This window comes from Leopardus geoffroyi, chromosome A1, assembly GCF_018350155.1.
Source record: "Leopardus geoffroyi isolate Oge1 chromosome A1, O.geoffroyi_Oge1_pat1.0, whole genome shotgun sequence".
NCBI lineage: Eukaryota > Metazoa > Chordata > Mammalia > Carnivora > Felidae > Leopardus > Leopardus geoffroyi.
In genome coordinates this window covers 15,107,802-15,131,922 of record NC_059326.1, presented here as the reverse complement: position 1 = coordinate 15,131,922, position 24,121 = coordinate 15,107,802, and the positions used below count along the sequence as shown (strand labels likewise).

Sequence of the window (24,121 nt, the reverse complement as noted above, 5' to 3'; positions counted from 1 at the left end):
TCTGAAATAGGCTCCAGGATCTGAGCTGTCAGCACAGAGCCCGACGTGGGGCTTGAACTCACGGACCGCGAGATCATGACCTGAGCCGAAGTTGGGCACTCAACCGACTGAGCCACCCAGGCGCCCCTTGGTCACCAAATTTTAATAGTTAATGTGCTAATTTACTAATGTCCTAAATACGTCATCTCTGGAATGCTATTTGTATGTGTGTGTATATGTGTGGGTTTTTTTTTTTTTTATTAGTGTTTCTTTTTTCCTCTTTGTTTCAGATTATCAGTTGTTACCTAGCTATTCCGTTCTCCAATAAATTGCAGTTCATTTGCTGGTCTTTGAGAAGCCAGATAACAACTTCTTGGGATCATATTTAAGTTAAGAGTAAAGGGTTTCTAATGGTCACCTGGAGGCCTCTGAGCCTTAGTGCATATTAGTGTCCTTGTCGACCTTGGTAATCAGAAGCCTCCATTTGCCTGATTTCTGATTGTCAACCATGCCTTCAATTAGAGACATTTCATAATAAATTGTTCCTAAAGTAGTTGTGCATTGATATGTGTTATTCTTTTCATGTTATAATTGGATCATAATTAACAAGATATTTGTAATAATAGGGATATAGTGCAACTATCAATGCTTGAAATAATACACAAGATAGAGGAACTGGAAGCCAAACTCAATACTGATGACAAAGGTATGTAAATAAATATTTTTATATGTGACTCTGGTATAATTATTGTTTATTTAGCCAAGATACTGGTAGTGCATTAAATTAAATACAGGAAATAGTAGTACCAAGATCTCAGCGCTGCTTTTTGGCAGCATTAATAATAATCTATTAATTATTAGGCTTTAAAGCCAATATTTTCTTTTTTTCAATTTTTTTATGTTTATTTTTGAGAGCGAGAGTGAGAGAGAGCATGAGTTGGGGAGGAAAAGAGAGAGAGGGAGACACAGAATCCGAAGCAGGCTCCAAGCTCTGAGCTGTTAGCACAGAGCCCAATGCAGGGCTCAAACCCACGAACCATGAGATCATGACCTGAGCTGAAGTCAGATGTTTAACCAACTGAGCCACCCAGGCACCCCTAAAACTAATATTTCCAATGTCAAACGTGTTACTGCATAATTATTCACCTACTTACAACTTCAAAATGTTCATTAGTTAGCAAAACTTTTTTTACATGACATCAATACATTATTGTTTTTGGTAGATAATAAAATACAAGTTTTCTGTTTAACTTAATACCTCTCACATCTTAACTTCTGTATTTGGCCATAACTTTAAAATCTTTATCTAGGTTTTGGCTATTTGTGTTGAAAGAATGGTGGACGAGTGCTGTGCACACACACACACACACACACACACACACATCTGCACACTCACATACCCACATATCTTTAAAACTTAAAATGTATGTAAGATACTAATTCCACAAATATTGAGACCTGCCATATTTCAACACATTGAATGGAAGACCTTTCTTTTCCCTGTTCTAAAAATGTTCACTGACTATTGGGAGAAAGTATCAAACTAAAATATGAATATGAGAAGGATGTAACTTCTGCATGAGGAGGAAACCCAGTTAAGGGAACCTAACACAATTTAGATGAAGCATAAAGACAGCCTTTCCAGAGGAGGCAGTGCTTGAACCAAATGCTAAAGAACAGTAGGGTTTTATTAAGCTTATGGGGGTGGACTTTGGTTCTTAAACCCATTTATACTTTTCTATTGGGGAAGCCATGAACAAAAAGAATTAGTAACTATATAGGAAATAAAATGCTACTTTTCTTAAGTACCCAAGGCTCTTTTAAAGCTTGATTGGAGAACACTTTTTTGTCCCAATTCTGAAGTAGCTTCCTACGTCTTCACATCTGGGATATAACTATATCTGGGCTATAACTGGCTCTGTGGCAGGCGGACTGTGAGTGCATTTACCAAGTAGTTGAAGTGGCAAGGCTAGCTGAATTTTCTCATCTATCCAGTTACAGGCAAAATGGGTCACACTCACAGATATGCATGCAATGAATAACCATGCCCACTAGTAAAATGTAAGCCCAACAAATTGTATTAAGAGCAAATCTTCTCATGGGGAGGAGCTGGATTAAAAAAAAGACAACAGGGGCGCCTGGGTGGCGCAGTCGGTTAAGCGTCCGACTTCAGCCAGGTCACGATCTCGCGGTCCGTGAGTTCGAGCCCCGCGTCAGGCTCTGGGCTGATGGCTCAGAGCCTGGAGCCTGTTTCCGATTCTGTGTCTCCCTCTCTCTCTGCCCCTCCCCCGTTCATGCTCTGTCTCTCTCTGTCCCAAAAATAAAATAAACGTTGAAAAAAAAAAATTAAAAAAAAAAAAAAGACAACATACAAGAAGTTAAACAGCATTCCCTACTAATGTAATGGGAAATACATTAGTAGCCAAGATGATAGACAAAAGGTCCATATTTTGACTACATTTATATCCTCTGCAATTCAATTAGAAAAAAATGAAGTTCTCAGTAATAAATATGAGTAGAACAGAGAGAATTCATGAGTATGGAAAATATCGAACTTGTTTTTTCCTCAAAGAAATTTGAATTGAATTGAAACACATACAATTTGTTGCCTATTGAAGAAGTAGAGTTTTTGTTTGTTTGTTTTGTTTTGTTTTTTTAAGTGAAATTGGAACGTTATACATTACTGTTAGCAATGTAGTGCTACCCTTTTGGAGAACAGTTTTGTGGTAAATTGCTGCTGCTGCTGCTGCTGCTGCTGCTGCTGGTGATGATGGAAAAGAAGAAGAATAAAATAATGACAATATCAACTAACTCTTAAAGCATTTTGTGTGTGCCCTGCACTGTTCTGAGTATTTTGTATATTTTAATGAATCCTCCCAATATCCTATAATTTAGGAACTTGAATTGTCCTTGTTTTATTTCATTATTTTTATAAAGTTTATTTATTTATTTTGAGAGAGAGAATGTGTGCGTGAGCAGGAGAGGGGCAGAGAAAGAGAGAGAAAATCCCAAGCAGGCTTCTTGCTGTCAGCACTGAACCTGACTCGGCTCAGTCTCACGAATTGTGAGATCATGACCTGAGCCGAAATCAAGAATCGAACAAAGTTTAGCTGACTGAGCCACCCAAGCACCCCTGACCTTATTTTAGATATGAGAAATTGAGGTGCAGGATAGGTAACTTGCTCAAGATCACATAGATAAGCTAGCGGGTGGTAGAGACATGACTCAAACTCACTAGTCCTACTTTGGAGATATTTTTCCTCAGGAAATCTGAAAATTTGGTGGGGGGTCAACTTCACCATAGGAGTTACTCTTTGCCTCATTGTATCCTCTCCTTTGTTGACACATAGGTATTTTTGTTCATGCTGTTTTGAATACCCTTTCTCACCTCCTCTGGCTTGAAACAGGTGCCATTTCCCCCGAGAGCATTTCTTGACCCTCTTCAATCTTGACCTCCCTATCTCTCAGTGGCTTCTGCCACCTTCCACATTGGATGTCCTTTTGTATGTTCCATCTCATCCACTTAACCAATAGTCTCAAATGTTCTGGCTGTATGTTTCGCCTCACCACCACTTGTCCTACTGCTAATTGACTGCTGGGGCTGTGTCTATTTTATTTTTGTATCCCTAGTGCCCAGTACAGTGCCATATATTAGGCTTTTTCCTTTCCTTGTTATCATTTTTTTATTTTACAAAGTCTTTTCAAGTCAACATAACTTCATCACTATTATTATTATAAATACAATGACCAATACAATTAAATATGACTGAACTTAATAAGTCTGTGTAGGGTCAAGTTTCAACCAATTCAACTGTGTTCTTTTTTAACACTTTAAAATGTATTATTTGGCATTGTTGCTTAGTGGGGCTTTGTTTTTGTTAACACCGCTATCACTCTTAGACCCCCCCCACCCCCAAAAAAATCCACATCTAAAAGATAGGGTTTCACCTAATTTTCTCTTGCTTTATGAACTTCCTCTTACAATGTCAATTCATAAAATTGACCATGAATCAAACTTCTAGAATGTTTCCATTTTTGGTTTGATTTTGCTTTTTCTTGTACTGATCCTAGACAAGATCCCTCTTTGAGATTGCAAAGCAATTTTATTTTTCCTTTACAAATTAGTGCTTATTTTTTGTTTGTTTTTAGAGTTACTGAAGGAGTATTACTCAGGATATTTTTCCACCAAGAGACACAAATGTTTCTGCTAAATTTTTATCCTCATAGTCTGTATTTTATTTTATTTTTGTATTTTTTAATTAATTAATTAAGAGAGAGAGAGAGAGAGCAAGCAGGGGAGGGGCAGAAAGAGAGGGAGACAGGGGATCCAAAGCAGGCTCTGTGCTGACAGCAGAGAGCTCAGTGAGGGGCTTGAACTTATGAACCATGAGATCATGACTTGAGCTGAAGACAGAGGCTTAACCGACTGAGCCACCCAGGTGCCCCTCATCGTCTGTATTTCATTGTTTTTTTAATATTTATTTTTGAGGTGGGGGGGAGAGAGACAGAGAGGGAGTGGGGGTGGGACAGAGAGAGAGGGAGACACAGAATCCAAAGCAGTCTCCAGGCTCTGAGCTCTCAGCACAGAGCCTGACATGGGGCTTGAACTCATGACCTAAGCCAAAGTTGGACACCCAACTGACTGAGCCACCTAGGCGCCCCAGTCTGAGTTTTAAATACTGGTGTATTATAAGTGTATTGTAGGCCTTGATACATTGGCTGATGTTGTGCTCAAGATCAGGAAGCATCTATTTTGATGTCGAGTTTATTGTGGCTGTCTCAAAGATAGCACTACATCTCTTATTTGGGTTAGTTTCAGATGTCTCTTAACTTCCCTTAGTATCAAGACTATTAAAAAAAACTTGCTATTTTTTTAAATTGTATTTTATTTATCTAAAATATTTTTGAGAGAGAGAGAGAGTGGGAGAGAAGGACAGAGGGAAACAGAGAAGAAGAGAGAGAGTGAGGGAGAATCTCAAGCACGCTACAGACTCAGTGCAGAGCCCGACACAGGGCTCGATCCCATGACCCCAGGATCATGACCTGAGCTGAAATCAAGAGTTGGACACTCAACCGACTGAGCCACTCAAACGCCCTGAAAAACTTGCTATTTTTTACTGCCACTCTTCTTCCCTGTTGAAAACATACTTTAAACATGATTGCATTTTAAAGATGGATGGGGCGCCTGGGTGGCTCAGTGGCTTGAGCGTCTGACTTCGGCTTAGGTCATGATCTACCGGTTTGTGAGTTCAAGCCCCGCATCGAGCTCTGTGCTGACAGCTCAGAGCCTGGAGCCTACTTCAGATTCTGTGTCTCCCTCTCTCTACCCCTCCCTCGCTCGCACTCTGTCTCTCTCTATCTCTCTCAAAAATAAATAAACATTAAAAAATTTTTTTAAATAATAAATAAAGATGGATAAAGAATTATGCAAAATTGTAAACCTTAATATTTTGGGTACTTTTGGGTTATCACAGAAGAAAGTGTGGGAGGGAAAGAAATAATCAGTGTGGTCCTTTTTCAAAAAAGGAAATACTTGATAAATAGGAAGTTGATGTGATTTGTGGGAGCCAATGCTGTTTTGTGAAAAGTAAACAATTTTATTAATCTCCAGTTTTGTGGGCCTCCATCCACTTGTTAAGGAATCAGAAATTATAACACATTTTTGTATTAGCCATGTAAATCAGTGATGGCTGCAGGTTTTGGTAAGTTATATAGTCCTCATTTTTATGCACTTGAATGTTAACTGATTAATTGTTAATTAATGAATTATTAATAATGTACACATTGTCTTCCCAGGGTTAGGGGCATAATTTACCTGGAACAAATCAATGTTTTATTTAACTGTTTGATAGATCTGTCTTTTCTTTTCCTGTCAGTTCAACAACAGAAACTGATCAGTTGGGCTCAGTTAGTTTATACATCTTAAGATTTTTCTAAAATAGATTCTCCTGTTTTATGTGTCTTCTTCCTCATAGCAAGATCAAAACAGCAATGAATACACTCTCAGGTCAACTTTGGCAAAGTGGCAGTAATTAGTGCAGGCAGGATAGATTAGATTTAGATATGAACTCATTGCAAAAATATCAAACAAAGGTTATTCCAAATTAACTCTGGACATCAGTCCCAGTGATTACCCAATAGTCTAGACAGCTTAAGAACAGAGTATTCTTTGCTCTGAACAGATTAATTTGTACTCTATTAAGAAGTTGACCTAGAACTAGCCAAGCTTGCTTTCATATCTGCTCTGGCTGACTTATCCATTAGGCACAGTCGGGACATTATTAAGGTCTCTTGATGTTACTTTTAGAGGCCAATGAGATATTTTATTTTAAAATCAGAAGAAAAAAATGAATATGATCCAGTCTGGATTATGTTTGTCTTTATACCAACATAGTAGTAAAATAGAATTTTTAATATTTTTTTTTAATGGAGGAAGAGGGCCACTAAGGCAACAGGGTCAAGGTCCCATGAAAGTATCAATGTGACCTTACTACAGTAGCATCAGGACTATTTTTTCTCCTTTTTTAATAGACACTACTGTTTTACAATTTACTCCTTTAATTCAACAGTCAGTATGCTTACTCTGTCTTTTGTCCCCTACAATGCAGAGCCGTCTGTATATACTGAAGGAGTTACACGTTTGAGTGTATGTTTGAGGTCAGTTCACCACACTGGGGGATGTGAACATTGACATCATTACCTCCAAGGCGTTGCACTTATTAACATTAATACATGATAGTATACTATTAGGTTTACTTGTATTTGAGGATCTCTAGATCAGTAATATTTTTAAAGTGGAGGCAAACATTTATAAACTATAGTCAGATGTGTTAAAAATGACTTACGTTCTTAATGTTTCAGTAACTGTTCTGATTTTGCTCTGAAGTCCCCATTCCCATGGTGGGAAGAGGGGTCCCAACAAAGAGACTTCAGCTAGTCGGTTATACAGATAACTCCATCTATTTGGACTCTGGTATCTTTTGGATAAATGTTCAGTCTCTCTTCTCTTTCAGGCTTCTCTTCAGGCTTCTCTTTTCTTGTTCCCTAACGCATTTGGACTAATGACTTTCAACTTCAGTTTGGGAGGGTGATTTGCTAGAGATGAGGGGGCTAAGGGAGACGTGTGGCTGGGTTGAGAAAGTTGAGGCCAGTAGCATGTGCTACTACTCTTTCTGCTTAGACTCCTCTGTCAACTATTATGGAGCAGAAATTGCCTCATAAATGTAAAGTGCATTTAAAGTTTAGAAGCAAGCTATCTTCTTTTCTCTATATAAAGTGTGACTTTCAAGATAAAATAAAATTAGCTTTGGGGCCTGAAGCCGACCAAAGATGTTGAAATTCTAGGCTGTATTCTCCTCTCCTGTAGCAATAAGACAGATGTTTTGGCCTTAATAGCCAAAGGGGTTTGGTGAAAGAAACCTGTTTACAAACAAGAGAAGATGCCTGAATAGGCAGCTACATGTATTTGCATAGCAGTTAACAAGATACACTTTTGGGGTACCTGAGTGGCTCAGTCAGTTAAGTGTCTGACTCTTGATTTTGGCCCAGGTCATAATCTCATGGTCATGAGATCAAGCTCCACGTCGGGAATCTGTCCTGGATGTGGAGCCTGCTTAGGATTCTCTCTCCCTCTACCCCTCCCCCGCTTGTTTGCTCTCTCTCAAAAAAAGAGGATACACTTTCAAGTCAGATAAAACCCAGTTCCCTCATCTATTAGCTCTGCCATCTTAAGAATGTTGTTTGACATCTCTGACCCTTGGTTTCTTCATCTGTATAATAGGTAACTAAGTTTTTTAAAATGAGGAATAGTTACTTAATACATGTAAGGCATTGTGTACTTTATACATAGCAAACAGTCTTCAGAATTTGTTTGCAAAGGAAAGAAAATGAACATGACATTGGATGGAGGGTCAGTATTATTTATGCTGTTATGTATGGATATTTCAAGTTCCTATGAAAGAAACATTTTCCTGATAGTCCCTCTAATAGAATTCCGTATAAGGATACATGAGGAACTAAAGGACAAAGGGGTTAGGGAGTGAGAAGACCAGGAATCACATTAGTCCTAGTGAAGTCTGGCTGGGTGGTAGTCTGACTGTGAATCTACTGTCTGCAATCTGAAAGATCTTACATAACAGAGAAATGCATACTTAAAAATTAGTTCACTCTAGGGGCACCTGGGTGGCTCAGTTGGTTAAGTGTCCGACTTTGGCTCAGGTCATGATCTTGTGGTTCACAAGCTCGAGCTCTGCTCAAGCTGAGCTGACAGCTCAGAGCCTGGAGCCTGCTTCAGATTCTGTCTCCCTCTCTCTCTGCCCCTTCCTTGCTCGCGCGCTCTCTTTCTCAAAATTAAAGAAACAGTTAAAAAAATAATAAAAAATAAACAAAATGAAAACCCCCAAATCTTAAAAAAAATATTACCTGTCTTTATATTATATTAGAATTAAGTTGTTATATTGACTTAGATGTATTGGTAGATTATAATATCTATGAATTGCAGTTCAGGTTTATAAGAAGGATATAAAATATTTTTTTTTAAGTAATTTAATCAGGGGCACCTGGGTGGCTCATTTGGTTAAGTGTCTGACTTCAGCTCAGGTCATGATCTCATGGTTTGTGAGTTCAAGCCCCGCATCCAGCTGTGTGCTGACAACTCAGAGCCTGGAGCCTGCTTCAGATTCTGTGTCTCCCTTCTCTCTGCCCCTCTCCTGCTCATGCTCTGTCTTTCTCTCTCTCTCAAAAATAAATTAAAACATTAAAAAAAAAAATTAGTCACTCTAGTTCATCTATATTGCTAACAAAGTCAAGTACGGTAAGATTGAGCCAATTAATGGTGGTGTAATGAATAAATGAGAGGTGGCAAAGTGATCTTGATTTTCCCCTCTTTTTCACTCAGGTGGTGAATGGAAAGTTCGTTATGAGACACAACTTGAACTGAATGATCAATTAGAAAAGCAAATTGTTTCTCTAGAAGAGAAAATGAAAAAAATTTGTGGAAATCCTTCAGGTACAGAAGCAACTATATATATGTTTTTAAGTTGATTTAAAAGTGATAGAATATTAATTGTTCATATTTGCTTTGTTGTAGATAGATTGTCTTTTATCCGTGTCTATGAAAAAATGCCAGTGGTGAGTAAAAACTGGTTAAATAAGAAGAATAATTGAAGGAAAGAAATTATGTACTTTTTTAAAAAATAGATCCTCCCAAACATTTAAAGACTGTATCAAGTTACAAATAAAGTATTTTGTTCATTGGAACTGTTCCTAGGAAGTAAGGAGTTCTGTAGCAAAATCTTCAACTTAATGTCCACCTTATAAAGCTGGGCAGGGTTGCAGGTACAACCAAAATGGAAGAAAAAGAATTTCAATAATCAGTCTGGGTGGAAACACAAGTGTGTTTATTCTGTAACCTAAAAGAGCCTATTAAACACAGAAATACAAATCTTTACCTATGTAAAAACATTTGCATTCCACTTCCTCTGGAATATACATATACACATGTATAGATATACACACATATATATTCACATTCACACGCACACACACACTATACATATACATATATATATATATATATATATATATATATATATATATAATCCAACAGAGAACCCACAAAATTACCCTATAACATGAAAGAAGCCTCATTGAACTTATCTACCTATTTTTTCTTTGGGTGGCCCTAATGACATCCTTTCCTCCTGATAAATTACTTAAATTCATATGTTTTATATTTTACAAAGAACATTTATTTGTTTTTCATTGATTTAGATGTTTATCCTTTAAAATGTAGAGAAGATCTGATGCATGACTTTTGCTGGGTCTAGAGCATGCTTGGAAATAGCCTTTTCTTTATAACTCATGCTGCATTTTTACTTAAGGAATATTCAGAAAAACATGGAAATATTATTAAAAATCAAGGGTACCTAATATGAAAATGAAAATATAATACTCACCTAAATTGGCAGGATTATAACTCCATGAGATAAAATTTAATATTATTCCTTTTAATAGCTGTGACACTAAGCTTAAAATGACTAAGTGAGGAGCACCTGGGTGGCTTAGTCATCTGAGTGTCCAACTCTTGATTTCAGCTCAGGCCATGATCCCAGGGTCATGGGATCCAGCCCTGCATCAGGCTCCATGCTAAGTGTGGAGCCAGCGTAAGATTCTCTCTCTCTCTCTATCTCTCTCTCCCCTCCTCTGCCCCTCTCCCTCTGCCCCTCTCCCTCCGCCCTCTCTTCTATCTCTCAAAACAAAAACAAAAAAAAATGACTAAGTGATTTGCTCAAAATCACACAGTCTGGAAATGTGGCGGTCAATTCTCTTCCTCTAAAAAAACTTATGCCCATTTGACTACACCATACTATGCCAGCAGCCGTTCTATACCACTTACCAGAAGTAACATGTTTTTTAATAGTGGTACATAGAGCACTAAACTGACTGCTATATTCACAGAGGTCCTGGGGACCAGAGCATTTATGGAGATTGCTCTTTGAATAACTGCAGACCTTTAGTGAAAAATACAGAAAAATCTTGTATTTTTTAAAATAATGATTCAGGAAAGAAATAATCTAATTTGTACACCTCCGTTATTTTCAACCCAGAAATACCTTTATTACTATGGCTTGGAAAGTCAGGAATATAACATTTTTTTCCCCCTACCATAGAGTCATATCCCCATCTTGTGGTATTTAGAAATTGCTGCAAGGGCTGGCTATTTTAAGCCTTGTCTTTCTTAACTGTAGATAGAATTTTAATTCTACCTATAGAATATAGAATATAAAATATTCTGGCTCCCTGTTTCTTGATAACTTATCCTCAGTACTAGCTTAAGAAATTGGGTATCACCAGCCTTATGGAGAGTGGCCACAAGAGCTGCTGTGCCATGGTGCAGTACTCTAGAGCAACCCAAGAAGCATTTGATTGGCTTTCTAACTGGTGCCTCAGATTCCATAACATACTCATGTTGACAAAAAATACATTTCTTCCCTTTGATGAGTTTGTTGAGTTGAAAAAAAAAATATGGTCTTCTAAGAGGTTTAGCTCTGGAGACAGATATTTTTATTTCTTTTCAGTAAAGGACTGAAGACATTTTATTTTTTTTTATTTATTTTTTATTTTTTATTTTTCAATATATGAAATTTATTGTCAGATTGGTTTCCATACAACACCCAGTGCTCATCCCAAAAGGTGCCCTCCTCAATACCCATCACCCACCCTCCCCTCCCTCCCACCCCCCATCAACCCTCAAGGACTGAAGACATTTTAGAAGAACCAAGAGTAGGGCCGTGTACCAAGCAGAAAGGAAACATAATGAAAGTGCAGCTCTTGAGGAGCTGGTTCTCTCTATTTTGGGGCAGATACCCTGCATGCATGAGTATTTAGGTTTTCTTACACATGGAATCTGGGAGGAGTTTGTCTGAACAGCAGCAGATTAGGAATCTAGCCAAGGAGCTGGTGATAGAAGTAGCCAACTACTGAGCAAAAAGCATTGGGATCCAAGAATCTGATATCCAATGACAAAATCTTTTATTCAAGGTTAAAAGATAATATATTAAGTCTTATTCTTTATATAAAAAACAATATTTATGAAATTCAGATATATACTCTATGAAATGCAGACATTTTTGGTTTCCTATTAGGTTGATAATTGGAGAAAAGGGTTTAAATTGTTTTTTGGGTGGGGATAGAATATGAAATGAAACACTTTTTATAAATTTACTGATTCTTAATCTTTGTTGTAGATTGTTTAGTCTTTAGGACTAACCTATACGGACATACATAAGAAACTGATGTCAGTTTGAATACCAATTTTGACTAACTTCAAATTGCAAGTTTGTGTATGGGCAAAACAGGGATGAATACTAATTTATGACCAGTATATATGTCATTTAAAAAAATGTTATCATTTAGAAAAAAATATATAAAATATTAAGTAAGTAATTTACAAACTGGGTCATAAAAGTGGACTTGATCTTAGTATTCTAGAAAAAGTATTCACTTAAGTGAGAATGAAGTTCTGGTCCTTGTTCTGATACAGAATGGTATCAACCTTTTTGAAGGTTGAAGATCAACCTCAACCTTTTCGAAGATTATTTTTCTCACCCGCAGGTACTATATAGATTAGGTAATCTTTAAAGTGCCTTTCAGCAGTATAATTTGTTAGAATTTAATTTTAGCAAGATATTTCAGTAAAGGGTTACATTTGGTTACGTGTAAAAGAAAGGCTTAAACCAGTAAGGTGTTTGGTTTTGTTTTCTCATGTAACAGGAAGTGTTAGAGGGATGCAGTTGGGGTTGGTATAATGGCTCCTCCAGACTCTTGACTCTCCACTCGGTCCTTTAATGAGTGGTTTTTGTCCAGCATGGTCACAAGATGGCTACTTCACTTTCTCACCTGCTTCACCTTCTCTTTCAAAGAAAGAAGTAGATGAAGGGAAAAGGGCAAAGGTGAAGGCCAGTCAAGTCTGTTTTCTTTCAAAGTATTTTCCAACGTGCTGCACCCAACATCTCCTCTTACATCTCATTGGTTAGAACTGCATCATGTGGCCTCCTGTATCTTGAAGGAAGACTGAGAAATTTAGTGTTTTACTGAGCATGGTAGTAGGAAGAAGGGGAGAATGTGTATGAGTTATACAATTAGCTCTATGTGCCATACAAGATCATTTTCAATGAATACCATTCATTTTAAAGTAGTATGCATTTATTTAATATTATTCAGAAAATAAAAGACAAAGATAAGTATTAACATATCTACTGTTGGCCTCTTTTTTAAAAGTTTTGCATGCATGTATATTGATTAAAAATTACAACCCGGGGCGCCTGGGTGGCTCAGTCGGTTAAGCGTCCACCTTCAGCTCAGGACATCATCTCATGGTTCTTGTGTTCAGGCCGGTGTTTGGCTCTGTGCTGACAGCTTGGAGCCTTGAGCCTGCTTTGGATTCTGTGTGTGTGTGTGTGTGTGTGTGTGTGTGTGTGTGTGTGTCTCTCTCTGCCCCTCCCCCATTTGTGCTTTGTCTCTCTCTCAAAAATAAACATTAAAAAAATAAAAATTACAACCCAGTAAATAAATGAACCCCAAAAAAGGAAAAAATAAGGACATACTTTTTTTTTAGTAAAAGGTAAAAGATTTATTCGAAAAGAAACCAGAATATAAGGATAGCATTTCTAAAATATATATTTTAGAATTTTAACCTTGTTTTGTGGATAGTTTTGTATCCTGTAGTAGTCATGGACAATTAAACCAATGATTTTCTTATGTTATATTTTCTTCCTGTATATTTTTGAGAGCTACGTTATTTTCCATTGCACTGGATTATTAATATTCAATTCCTTTTCCCTATATTTGAATATGTTAGGTTATTTGTGGTTTTAATTTTGAATAGAATAAAACTCACAGAGGATAATCTGACAACCAATATATTCTAGTATTAGTAACTCTTTAGTTTTTGTTACTTTTTTTTTTTTTCCAACGTTTATTTATTTTTGGGACAGAGAGAGACAGAGCATGAACGGGGGAGGGTCAGAGAGAGAGGGAGACACAGAATCGGAAACAGGCTCCAGGCTCTGAGCCATCAGCCCAGAGCCCGACGCGGGGCTCGAACTCACGGACCGCGAGATCGTGACCTGGCTGAAGTCGGACGCTTAACCGACTGCACCACCCAGGCGCCCCTGTCACTTTTTGATTTCAGTATTTTAATGAAAACAATCTATAGAGTCGAGGACCCTTTTGTTTCTCTCCCTGTCTCTCTCCCTTTGCTTCCTCTTTATAGGACAATACTATCATGGATTTGGTATGCATCATTCCAATTTATTTTTAAATACCTTTCTACAGATATTGTGTCTAAAAATTCATATAAAAATATCATATTGCACACATGCTTTTTTAAAATTCTGTCCATGTTGGGGCGCCTGGGTGGCGCAGTCGGTTAAGCGTCCGACTTCAGCCAGGTCATGGTCTCGCGGTCTGTGAGTTCGAGCCCCGCGTGGGGCTCTGGGCTGATGGCTCAGAGCCTGGAGCCTGTTTCCGATTCTGTGTCTCCCTCTCTCTCTGCCCCTCCCCCGTTCATGCTCTGTCTCTCTCTGTCCCAAAAATAAATAAACGTTGAAAAAAAAATTTTTTTAAAAAAATAAAATTCTGTCCATGTTAATACATAAGGATCTGATAAGTTTTGTTTGCTACATAGTATTCCACTTTATATCTATATATCTTCATTTGTTCCCCTATTTATGTACATTGTGGATTTTTCAAAATATCACTATGACAAACATTGCCACAGGGAACATGCTTAATACATGTCTTCTAGTGTAAAGTGTTCCTCTAGAGTTGGCTAACTTTTCTACAGAGGGCTAGATGATATTCTCAGCTTTGCAGGCCATATGATCTCTGCTGCTGCCGTTATAGTGTGAAAGGAGCTGTAGACAATAACTAAATGAATAGATAGGGTTTTATTTTAACAAATCTTGACTTATAAAAGCAGGCTATGGCTGGACTTGGTCTTCAGGCTATAGTTTGCTGGCCCTTGCTTTAGGTCAATGGTCCTCAAACTTTGGTAGGTAACAGAATCACATAGGAAACTTCATAAAAATACAAAGGCCAGCCCTATCCTTCAACCAGCTTGCCATTTCTGAGTTCTTTATTAACTCCAGATAATTCAGATATACACCAAAGTTTGAGAATCACTGCTCTAGCGTACATAGAGTGAAATTTTTAGATCATGATATATGCATATTTTCAAAGAATGATAGAATCCCTCTGGATCAATCTAAAGACATCTCAGGCCTACAGTTAGTTCAGTAGGTCTGGAATAAATACAAAAGGTGATGGGAGATACGACTGGAAATATAAGCAGGCCCTCGATAACAAAGGATTTTGTATACGTGTGAACCTTTTTATATGTGATGGGAAGCTTTTGAAGTATTTAATATAGATTTTAAAAGCCTTTTACCCCCATGGAGAAAGGCTTTCCCAGGGTCAGTGAGATTTGAGTCAGGGAAACCAGTTAGGATACTTTTGTAGCAGTCCAGGTGAGGGAGGGTGAGTTGTTCAACTTGGGCAGTAGTATATGGGGGTGGAGCCAACGTGACAGATTCAAGAGATATTTAGGAATGTGGATTTCATGAGTACTTGGATGCTGGGGTGAGACTGGGAGAGGACTGGAGGATGATTAAGGGCTCTCGCTTGAACAATGGCTACAGTGAACCAACACAGTAGGAATCAGAACTAGGTGGAGTGTTAGGAATTGAGTTTAGTGTTGTGTATGTTACATAGATGATAGTGGTCAGTAAACATCTGGACATGACTTTAGACCATGGAAAGTTGTCTTTCCGTAAAGAGAGATCATGGAGTCATCAGTGTCATTTGAAGTCATGAAAGTGAGATTGTTCAGAAAGAAATACATGGTCTGAAAAGTAGGATTGAGGATGGAATCTTAGGGAATACTAACACTTAAGGTTTTAGCTGAGGAGGCAATTCAGTGAAGATAACTGACAAGGAAAAATATTGAGAAAGGGAGAAGGGAGAGCTGGAAAAGGGTGGCATTACAGAAGTTAAGGGAGAAGAAGGTTTTAATAAATGTTTAGCAGAAGAATGTTCTCCAGGAAATTTCAGGTGCAGGGTAGGACAAAGCACATGGTCCGAAGTTCCAGCACATTATTGATTCAAAGGGGAAAGAAGGTAAGCAAATGCTAATGAGAAGATAGGATACTGAGAGAAAATGAGTGTAGTGAAAAAGCAGGGGTGAGACAGTTGGAGTCAGTGTAACCCACTTTACCCAGAAACATGGCTTTTAGAATTAGACTGCCCTGATTCAAATTCAGACTATGGGACACTAAGGAAATTATTTCATTTCTCTGAGGCTTAATTTCCTCATCTGTAAAATGGAGTTAATTAAGCCCTCTTGAAAGTTTGTCATAAGTATTATTAGAGTTATATATAAAGCCAATAGCATAATACCTGACACCGTAAGCACTTCGCTCAATAAAGTGTTAGTTCCTTTCTTCCCTTCCCTTGATAACAGGAACTTTAGAGGGAACTCTAAGTTTCATTAGAACAAAGTCTGTTGTGAAATTAACCTTAGTACATTTCAAGAAAATAAGGGCAAGGGTAAGTTGTGCAATATGTTTTCACTTATTCAGCTGTGCTGTTACAGAGGTTGTGAATCTTCTGGTATCTTCCTAAAACTATAGTAGAATTCTATGGCTCCTTAGTACCTGTCCAGAAAGCAGGGGGCTCTTCAGGGATCTAATAAAAAGCACAGAACTTTTACTTCTTTGGGGGTTGCTGAGTGGACATTTTCTAACCTCTTCTATTTGAATCCACCAGAAGAACCTAGTGCTTACCTAATGTTCCCTCCAAGAATTTCCTGGTGTATTGAGCAAAGATCTGTATCCATTCACTCACTAGCAGACTAGAATCTATCTTAAGCATTCCAAATGACTAAAAGTTAACAATAATTAGGCTGTGTTGTCTCTGATGAGCAATAGCTATTTTTCAGGTTCTGACTTGGCACTCTAGGCTTCCTCATTAATCTCCAGTTAGAATACAAAGCTGAGAATTCAGCTGAACTCTTTATCAGAACTTTATGGCTCCTGGTAGATAGTCCCATAGGTAGTTCCCCAGTAAGGTTTTGAGTACAACAACAACAACAACAACAGATTTAGGGGATATGTGTCCCTCAGAGAAAGAGTTACAGGGTAGTCTCTCTTGGGAAAGGTTACTATAAAGTCTTTATCAAAAAGTTCTATCGTATCCCTGTGGTCAACTCTATTGCATGGTGGAAGTCCTGTTCCTTGATTCATTAGCAGTCAAAAAATTGATGACCCCTTATCTTATAGTCTGTTTAGGCTGCTATAAAAGAATACCACAGATTGTGTGGCTTAAAAACAACAGAGATTTACTTCTCACAGTTCTGGAGGCTGGAAGTCCAGGATCAAGACACCAGCAAATATGGTGTTTGGTAACAGCAGTTTCTGGTTCAGAGATGGCTCCTTCTAGCTGTGTCCTCACATGGTGGGAAGGGGCTTGGGAGCTCTGTGGGGTCTCTTTTATAAGAGCATTATCCTATTAATGAGAGCCCCACCCTCATGACCTGAGCATCTCCCAAAGTTTCCACCTCCTAATGCCATCATATGAGGCATTAGGATTTCAACACATGAATTTGGGGAGGTCACAGTCATTCAAACCATAGCACTTCTATTTCTCTCTGCTTCTTTTTCCCATCAGTGCATTCCCTTGTTTCTCAGTACATGCAGACAGCTTGGACCCTTACGGGAAACCTCTCACCAGAGCAAACACTCTGCCAGTCAGATGGATATAGCACAGAAGATCCTGCTCCTAAAGCCAACAAGGCTATGTGCTGATGGGAGACATGGAGGAGAAAGTATGGAAACAGAGAAATATTATTTAGGAAAATGTTGAGTTTCACATTAAATGTTCTCTGGAAGACTCTTGATCAATTTGTAGAATATCAAGTCATAGGAAATTAATTTGCTGAAATCTAAATCTTTGAATACATTCTTATGAAAATAACCTTAGTAACATTTTAAAGAATGTTCAATTAGTTAGAAACTAAAACTTATGAAAATGGTTTACATTTAGTATCATCATTGAAAATATATTCAGAAAAAGAATATGTTTAGGTCATAAGTTCATATGTATGGAAGATGCTACTAAAAGCAAATTTTTGGTGACTTGGTAAATTTAGAATCCTAGGTGAATTGGCTTCTTTGCAAGTTAATCCTTTGGTCAGTTGACTTCTTGAAATGTTAATTTTTGGATATTTATCTAGTTTCCCTTCTGAAGTATGTTTTCAGCTTTCCTTAGGACAAACCATAAAACCCCTCTCCTAGTCCTGCTTATTAATAGGAGAGGCTTGAAGGAAGAGATGGTTTTAAGTCTTACAAATTCCTTCAAACAGCTGGACTAGTCTCTTCATCATGTACTTGATCCTTCAAAGAAACAAGACTCTCCCTTCATATCATTCTCTATTTTGGTCTGTTTATGTTCCACATGCTGACTTCCAATGTCCTTAATCATCGTGCTACTCTTTTGTTCATCCTGATGCCCCATACCATTTTCCTGAACGTGATTCCCTTTATTGTGATTCAGATTCTTCTTTTAGTTACGCTGCTTCATGGGGTCCTGGACAAACATACAGCCCAGTTTGGACCTTCCTGAGAGCTATTACCTCACTGAAGCATCCAGTCATGCTCCTACTGGGCTCATTCTGGTCGTTTCCACATTCAGAACATTGTTAGAAATTCTGTTTTTAAAGCCATAAATACATATTTTAGAGTCTAATAACTGGGAATTGATAGTAATGAACCAAAAGCACTACTGAAATCTCTAAATATATTTGTATTTAAAGTGATATATCAGCCATATAGTGAAAGGATTACTGAAGGGATCTTGGATTCTCAAGAATGTGATATAAACAAAGCGAGAGGTGGAGTTCCCACTAGGCATCTGGCTGGTCGTAGATCTGTAGAATCCATCTTAGACTGCTTCCTGATATATTCTGTCCCAGATATCACCAAGTTTGTGCTCTCCCCAAAGATCATGTGTCAATTTGGAGACAGGTGTAGCCTCAAATCACAAAACAAGTTACACAAATTTTATATATAATCTAATAACAATGTTGTCCACAAGGGGGCACTTGGTACTTAAGCACACAGAAGGCTGCATCCACTCACTGCTGCAATGGCCTTCATTGAAAAGTACTACATATCTAGGAGCTGTGATTTAATTGTATTCTCATATTTTTCTCTTGTAAGCATTCAATAGAGTTATTTTTTTTTGTAGTTTTTATGTGTTCTTTAGTATAGTATAGCAACTACCATTGCTTAAAAAATAGGTGGCTAATAGAACTTCCTTTTGACTTGACATAGAAGAAAGGGACTTAAAAAAAACCAAGTAAGTATATTTGATTTCAGGTATGTAAAAGTATGCTGAAGTTTCTTATTTTTACTCTGTTGTTTCAGTGTACTATTAGAAAGTGACCTTTTCTCATTTCTGAGGAAATAGGTGAAAGATTAAGAACTCATTAGTATCAGAAACAAAACAGCTCTTCCATGATAAGAGAAGAATTAATTTTTGTATATGTGATTTATTTTTGGTTAATTTCCAGTGGAGTCTTCAATTTGGCTATAGCTTTAGTATGTCTTTGCAGGCTGTAGTTTTCTAGTATGTGACCATTCATTATATAATCAGATAAAAAGAGCTCCTTAGGAAGATCAAGAACATTAAGTTATAGGTCTTCTAATAAATTATAAGTGCTGGGATGAGAGAGTATGCCTTTGATAAAATAATTTTTAAAAATAGTTCATTTTGGAGTCAAAATAAAGAAGCCAAATCTAGAATAAGCCTTAAAGTTATTGGAATATAATTTTATAATTTTAAAGGATTTCTGATGTGTATAATAATTTTATAAATGAATAATTACAAATATCTTGCTTTTAATGGTCCAGAGTATTTAATGCCTAATAGTTTTTACAAAATCCAGAATGTATCCTTGTTTTCTCTCCAGAACGATTTTTTTAAATTAGTTAATACTTTAAAATTATTTATTTATTTATTTATTTATTTATTTATTTATTATTTTTATTTTAGAGAGAGAACAAGTGGAGCAGAGGGGCAGAGGGAGAGAGAGGGGCTTCTAATCAGGCTCCATGCTTAGCACAGAGCCCAACACGGGGCTCAATCCCACAACCCTGGGATTATGACCTGAGCTGAAATCAAGAGTCAGACATTCTACTGGTCGCGCCACCTAGGCACTTCTAATTCATACTTTTTTTAAAAAAATCAGTTTTAGGTTCTTAACAAAATTGAGAGGAAAGCACAGAGATTTTCCACATACTCCCTAACTCTACACATGCATAGCCTCCCCATTATCAACATTACTCACTGGAATGATCCTACATTGACTCATCATAATCACCCAAAGTCCATAGTTTACCCTGGGGTTTACTCTTGGTTTTGTACATTCTATGGGTTTGGAAAATGTATAACGACATATATCCATCCTTGTAGTATCATACAGATTATATTCACTGCCCTAAAAATCCTTTGTGCTCCACTTATTTCTCCCCACTCTTAACTCCCGATCACTGGCAACCCCTGATCTTTTTATTGTCTTCATAGTTTGGCCTTTTCCAGAATGTCATATAGTTGGAATCATACAGTATCTAGTCTTTTCACATTGGCTTCTTTTACTTAGTAATATGTATTTAAGATTCCTCCATGTTTTTTCATGGCTTGAAAGCCCATTGGTTTTAATGCTGAATAATATTTCCTTGTCTGGATGTACCACAGTTCATATATCCATCCATCTACTGAAGGGCATGTTGGTTGCTTCCAAGTTTTGGCAGCTATGAATAAAGCTTCTGTAAACATCCATATGAAGGATTTTGTAGGGACATAAGTTTCAACTCCTTTGGGTAAATACCAAGAAGTGCAATCACTGGATCGTATGTTAAGAGTATGTTTAGTTTTTTAAGAAACTGCCAGACTATCTGCTAAAGTGGCTGTGCTGTTTTGCATTCCCACCAGCAATATATGAGAGTTTCTGTTTCTCCACATCCTCATCAGCGTTTGGTGTCTTCAGTGTTGTTGATTTTAGCCATACTAATTGATGAGTAGTGATATTTTGTTGTTTTAATTTGCATTTCCCTGGTGCTGTATGACATGGAACATTTTTTCATATGCTTATTTTTCATCTGTGTATCTTCTTTGATGAAGTATTTGTTAAGATCTTTTGCCCATTTTTTTTTTAAAAAAAAAGTTTATTTATTTTGAGAGAGAGTGAGAGAGAGTGGAGGAGGGACATAGAGAAGGAGAGAGAAAGAATCCTAGTCAGGCTCCACACTGTTAGCATGGAACCTGATGTGGGGCTTTGAACCCACAAACCGTGAGATCATGACCTGAGCCGAAACTAAGAGTCAGACACTTAACCGACTCAGCCACTCAGATGCCCCTTTTGCCCAGTTTTAAATCAGGTCGTTTGTTGTTGAATTTTAAGAGTTCCTTGTGTATTTTAGATAACAGTCCATTAACAGATGTGTCTTTTGCAGTCTGTGACTTGTCTTAGAATTCTCTTGGCATTGTCTTTCACAGAGCACAAGTTTTCAATTTTAATGAAGACCAGCTTATTTATTATTTCTTTCATGAATAGTGTCTTTAGTGTTGTTTCTCAAAAGGTATCACCATACCTTTTCTCTAGGTCATCTAGGTTTTCTCCTATGTCATCTTCTAGGAGTTTTATAGTTTTGCATTTTACATTTAGGTCTGTGATCCACTTTGGGTTAACTTCTGTGAAGCATGTAAGATGTCTATATTCTTTTTTATTTTGCATGTGGATGTCTAGTTGTTCTGACACCATTTGTTGAAAAGACTATCTTTGCTCCATGGTATTGCCTTTGTTCCTTTGTCAAAAGTCAATTGAAATAGGATCTATTTGTCCTGGGTGGTCTATTTCTAGGCTTTCTCCCATCCAAGTACTACCCAGGCCTGACCCTGCTTAGCTTCTGAGATCAGATGAGATTGGGCGCTTTCAGGGTGCTAAGGCTGTAGACCAGGCTTTTTATTTGTTCTATCGTTTTGCTAATACCAGTCTTGATTTCTTTTTGGTAAGTCTTGAAGTTGGTAAACATCAGTCCTCCAGTTTTGTTCTTCTTTTTCAATGCTGAATTGGCCATTTGGGCTTTTGCTTCTCCTATAAACTTTAGAATCAGTTCATCAATATCCATAAAATAATATGCTGGAGTTTTTATTGGGGTTGCACTAAATCTGTAGATTGAGTTGGGAAGAATGGACATCTGACAATATTGAGCCTTCCCAGCCATGAACATGTTTTCATTTATTAAGTTCTTTGATTTTGTTCATCATAGTTTTGTAGTTTTCCTTATCCAGATCTTACACATTATATTTTGTTAAATTTATGCTTAAGTATTTCATTTGTGGGGGGTGCTAACATAAATACTATTGTGTTTTTAGTTTCAAATTCTACTTGTTCATTGCCTGGATATAGGAAAACAATTGATTTATTTTATATTAACCTGGTATCCTGCAACCTTGCTATAATCACTTTTTAGTTCCAGGGTTTCATTTGTTATTATTGTTGATTATTTTGGATATTATACATAAATGATCATGTTATCTGCAAATGAAGATAGTATTTTTATCTTCCTTCCCAATCAGTACAGATTTTTATTTCCCTTTCTTGCCTTATTGTATTAGCAAGGACTTTCAGTGTGATGTTGCAACAGGTGACGAGAAGGCACATCCTTTATACCATCTGATCTTAGTGGGAAAGCTTCAAGATTCTTACTATTAAGTATGTTACTATAGTTTTGGTTTTTTTTTTTTAAAGATATTCTTTGTGAAATTGAGGAAGTTCCCCTGTATTCCTAGTTCACTGAGAGTTTTTAGTATAAGTAGGTGTTGGATTTGTCAAATGCTTTTTCTGCAACTGTTGAGATGATTACATGATTGTTTTTAGTCTGTTGATATAATATATTCCATTAATTGAGACAGTTTATTTTTGTGCTTGTCTTATTCCCATGAGATTGCCCCAATGAACCATCCTACTTTCCCGAGTTATGGCATAATTTCAAAGTATAGAGCATCTAAAACTCAACTGTAGGAAACAGGCTCAGGGAAGGAGAATGTGATGGGTCCCAGGAATTCTGCTTGTGGGAACAGTCTTAAGGTGAACCAGGAAAACAAGACACTTTGTGGCTAGCATCTCAAATAAAATCTATTTTAGAATTCATAGTGTTTGAGTATAAAATTATTGAAGAGCTATTATTGAAGTAATACTAGTATAGTGTTTTAAAAAATGTGCTTAATTGGAATGGCTCCCATTGTAATCAAGATTATTTTGGTTGTAAAATTAAGAAGGGAGATAGTATATGTAGTAGGCTCTCAGACCTAAGCTCTGTTAGGAAAAAAAATTTAATGACTACTACAGTTCATTGTTTGGCATATTCACTCTTACATGGCCCTTTCTCACAAACCCATGGTCTTCTTCCCATGTACAAAATTTCTAGACTACTCCCACTTAACCAAATCTAAATATATCATGTAAAATTGGAAAACTATGCCTGGTACCATTAAAGCATTTTTATTGGGATATAAGTTGTATAAAGTTGTGTAAAGTTGGTTTTGGTAAAATTGAACTTGAAATGTCAAGCAAGTGTTAAGAATAGACACATAGGACTCTTAGATTTGGATGTGATATTTATTAGCAGAGAAATGATAGTTTATAATTGAAGTGAATGGATAAGAAGAATAGAGAAGGAGATCTCAGCAGGTGAGAAATTTAAACAAATTTTGGAAGATCCTCAGCTGGAAGAGTAGTCACTGACTTGACAGGACATATAGACATAAAGCAGTTGGCCCCTGGGACCCCTTTGTCACCCTGCACAGTCAGGATGCTCTCCTTCCGTCAGGAGTCTATTTTCTGGAGAAATTAAGCTGTAGAACCTCTAGATTTGGGGCCTTCAGGCACAGAGGAAGATGAGAGTGAAATAGAGGTCTAAGAATGAGGAAATTAAAAATACATGGTCTGAATAATGGAACTCTTAGCTCTTGTCCCCCAGAAAACCAGTGGCTAAGATTAAACCTCATAAGGTAGGAGACTGGACAATTCTTCAGTTGAAAAACTAAAATGCCCTTAAGAAAAGACTTTTAATGTGGTTACCCAGAGAATGTACCTTACGGACTTTCCGTGACAGGGGGGTTAATTGACTGAGGACCCCAGGTATTAGGCTTCAAAATCCATCAGTACTTTTGCATCAAGATCATACCTCCTATGGGCTGCTCCATGCCCATAATCAGTACAGTGGGGATACTAAAGCAAACCTATTCCTGGGAAATGGGACTCCATTGTCAGTGACTTGGCTTAAGGATTCCTTGATGGTTTTGCTTAGGCTGCATGCCAACCTAGGATGTTTCCACTTCCACCTAACCTTCTTTTCCTTTTTCCTTCACTAAGGCTCAGACTTGCATTGTAATCAGTTTTTTGCATTGCTTTCCCAGCCTTCTCCTGCTCCTTCCCTATTTCCTCTCAGGCAGATATTTCTGATAACAGAATCATTTCACATTTAATCCCATCTTGGTGTCTGAAGACCAAGTCTACAGC

General features: G+C 37.3%; 1 protein-coding gene across 3 annotated transcripts in view; it reads left to right on the top strand.

Moving 5' to 3' along the window:
• The window catches only part of CCDC169 (coiled-coil domain containing 169), a 47,033-nt gene that overhangs the window by 1,392 nt on the left and 21,520 nt on the right, over nt 1-24,121 (top strand). Inside the window, exons 2-4 of one of the 3 annotated variants that reach the window (XM_045474019.1) lie at nt 606-685; nt 8,876-8,986; nt 9,068-9,108. In XM_045474019.1, coding sequence (XP_045329975.1) covers nt 606-685; nt 8,876-8,986; nt 9,068-9,108 — 232 coding nt within the window. Of the gene's footprint in view, nt 1-605; nt 686-8,873; nt 8,987-9,067; nt 9,109-24,121 lie in introns of those variants that run through there. The other 2 variants (XM_045474027.1, XM_045474035.1) reach the window with 2 other exon arrangements.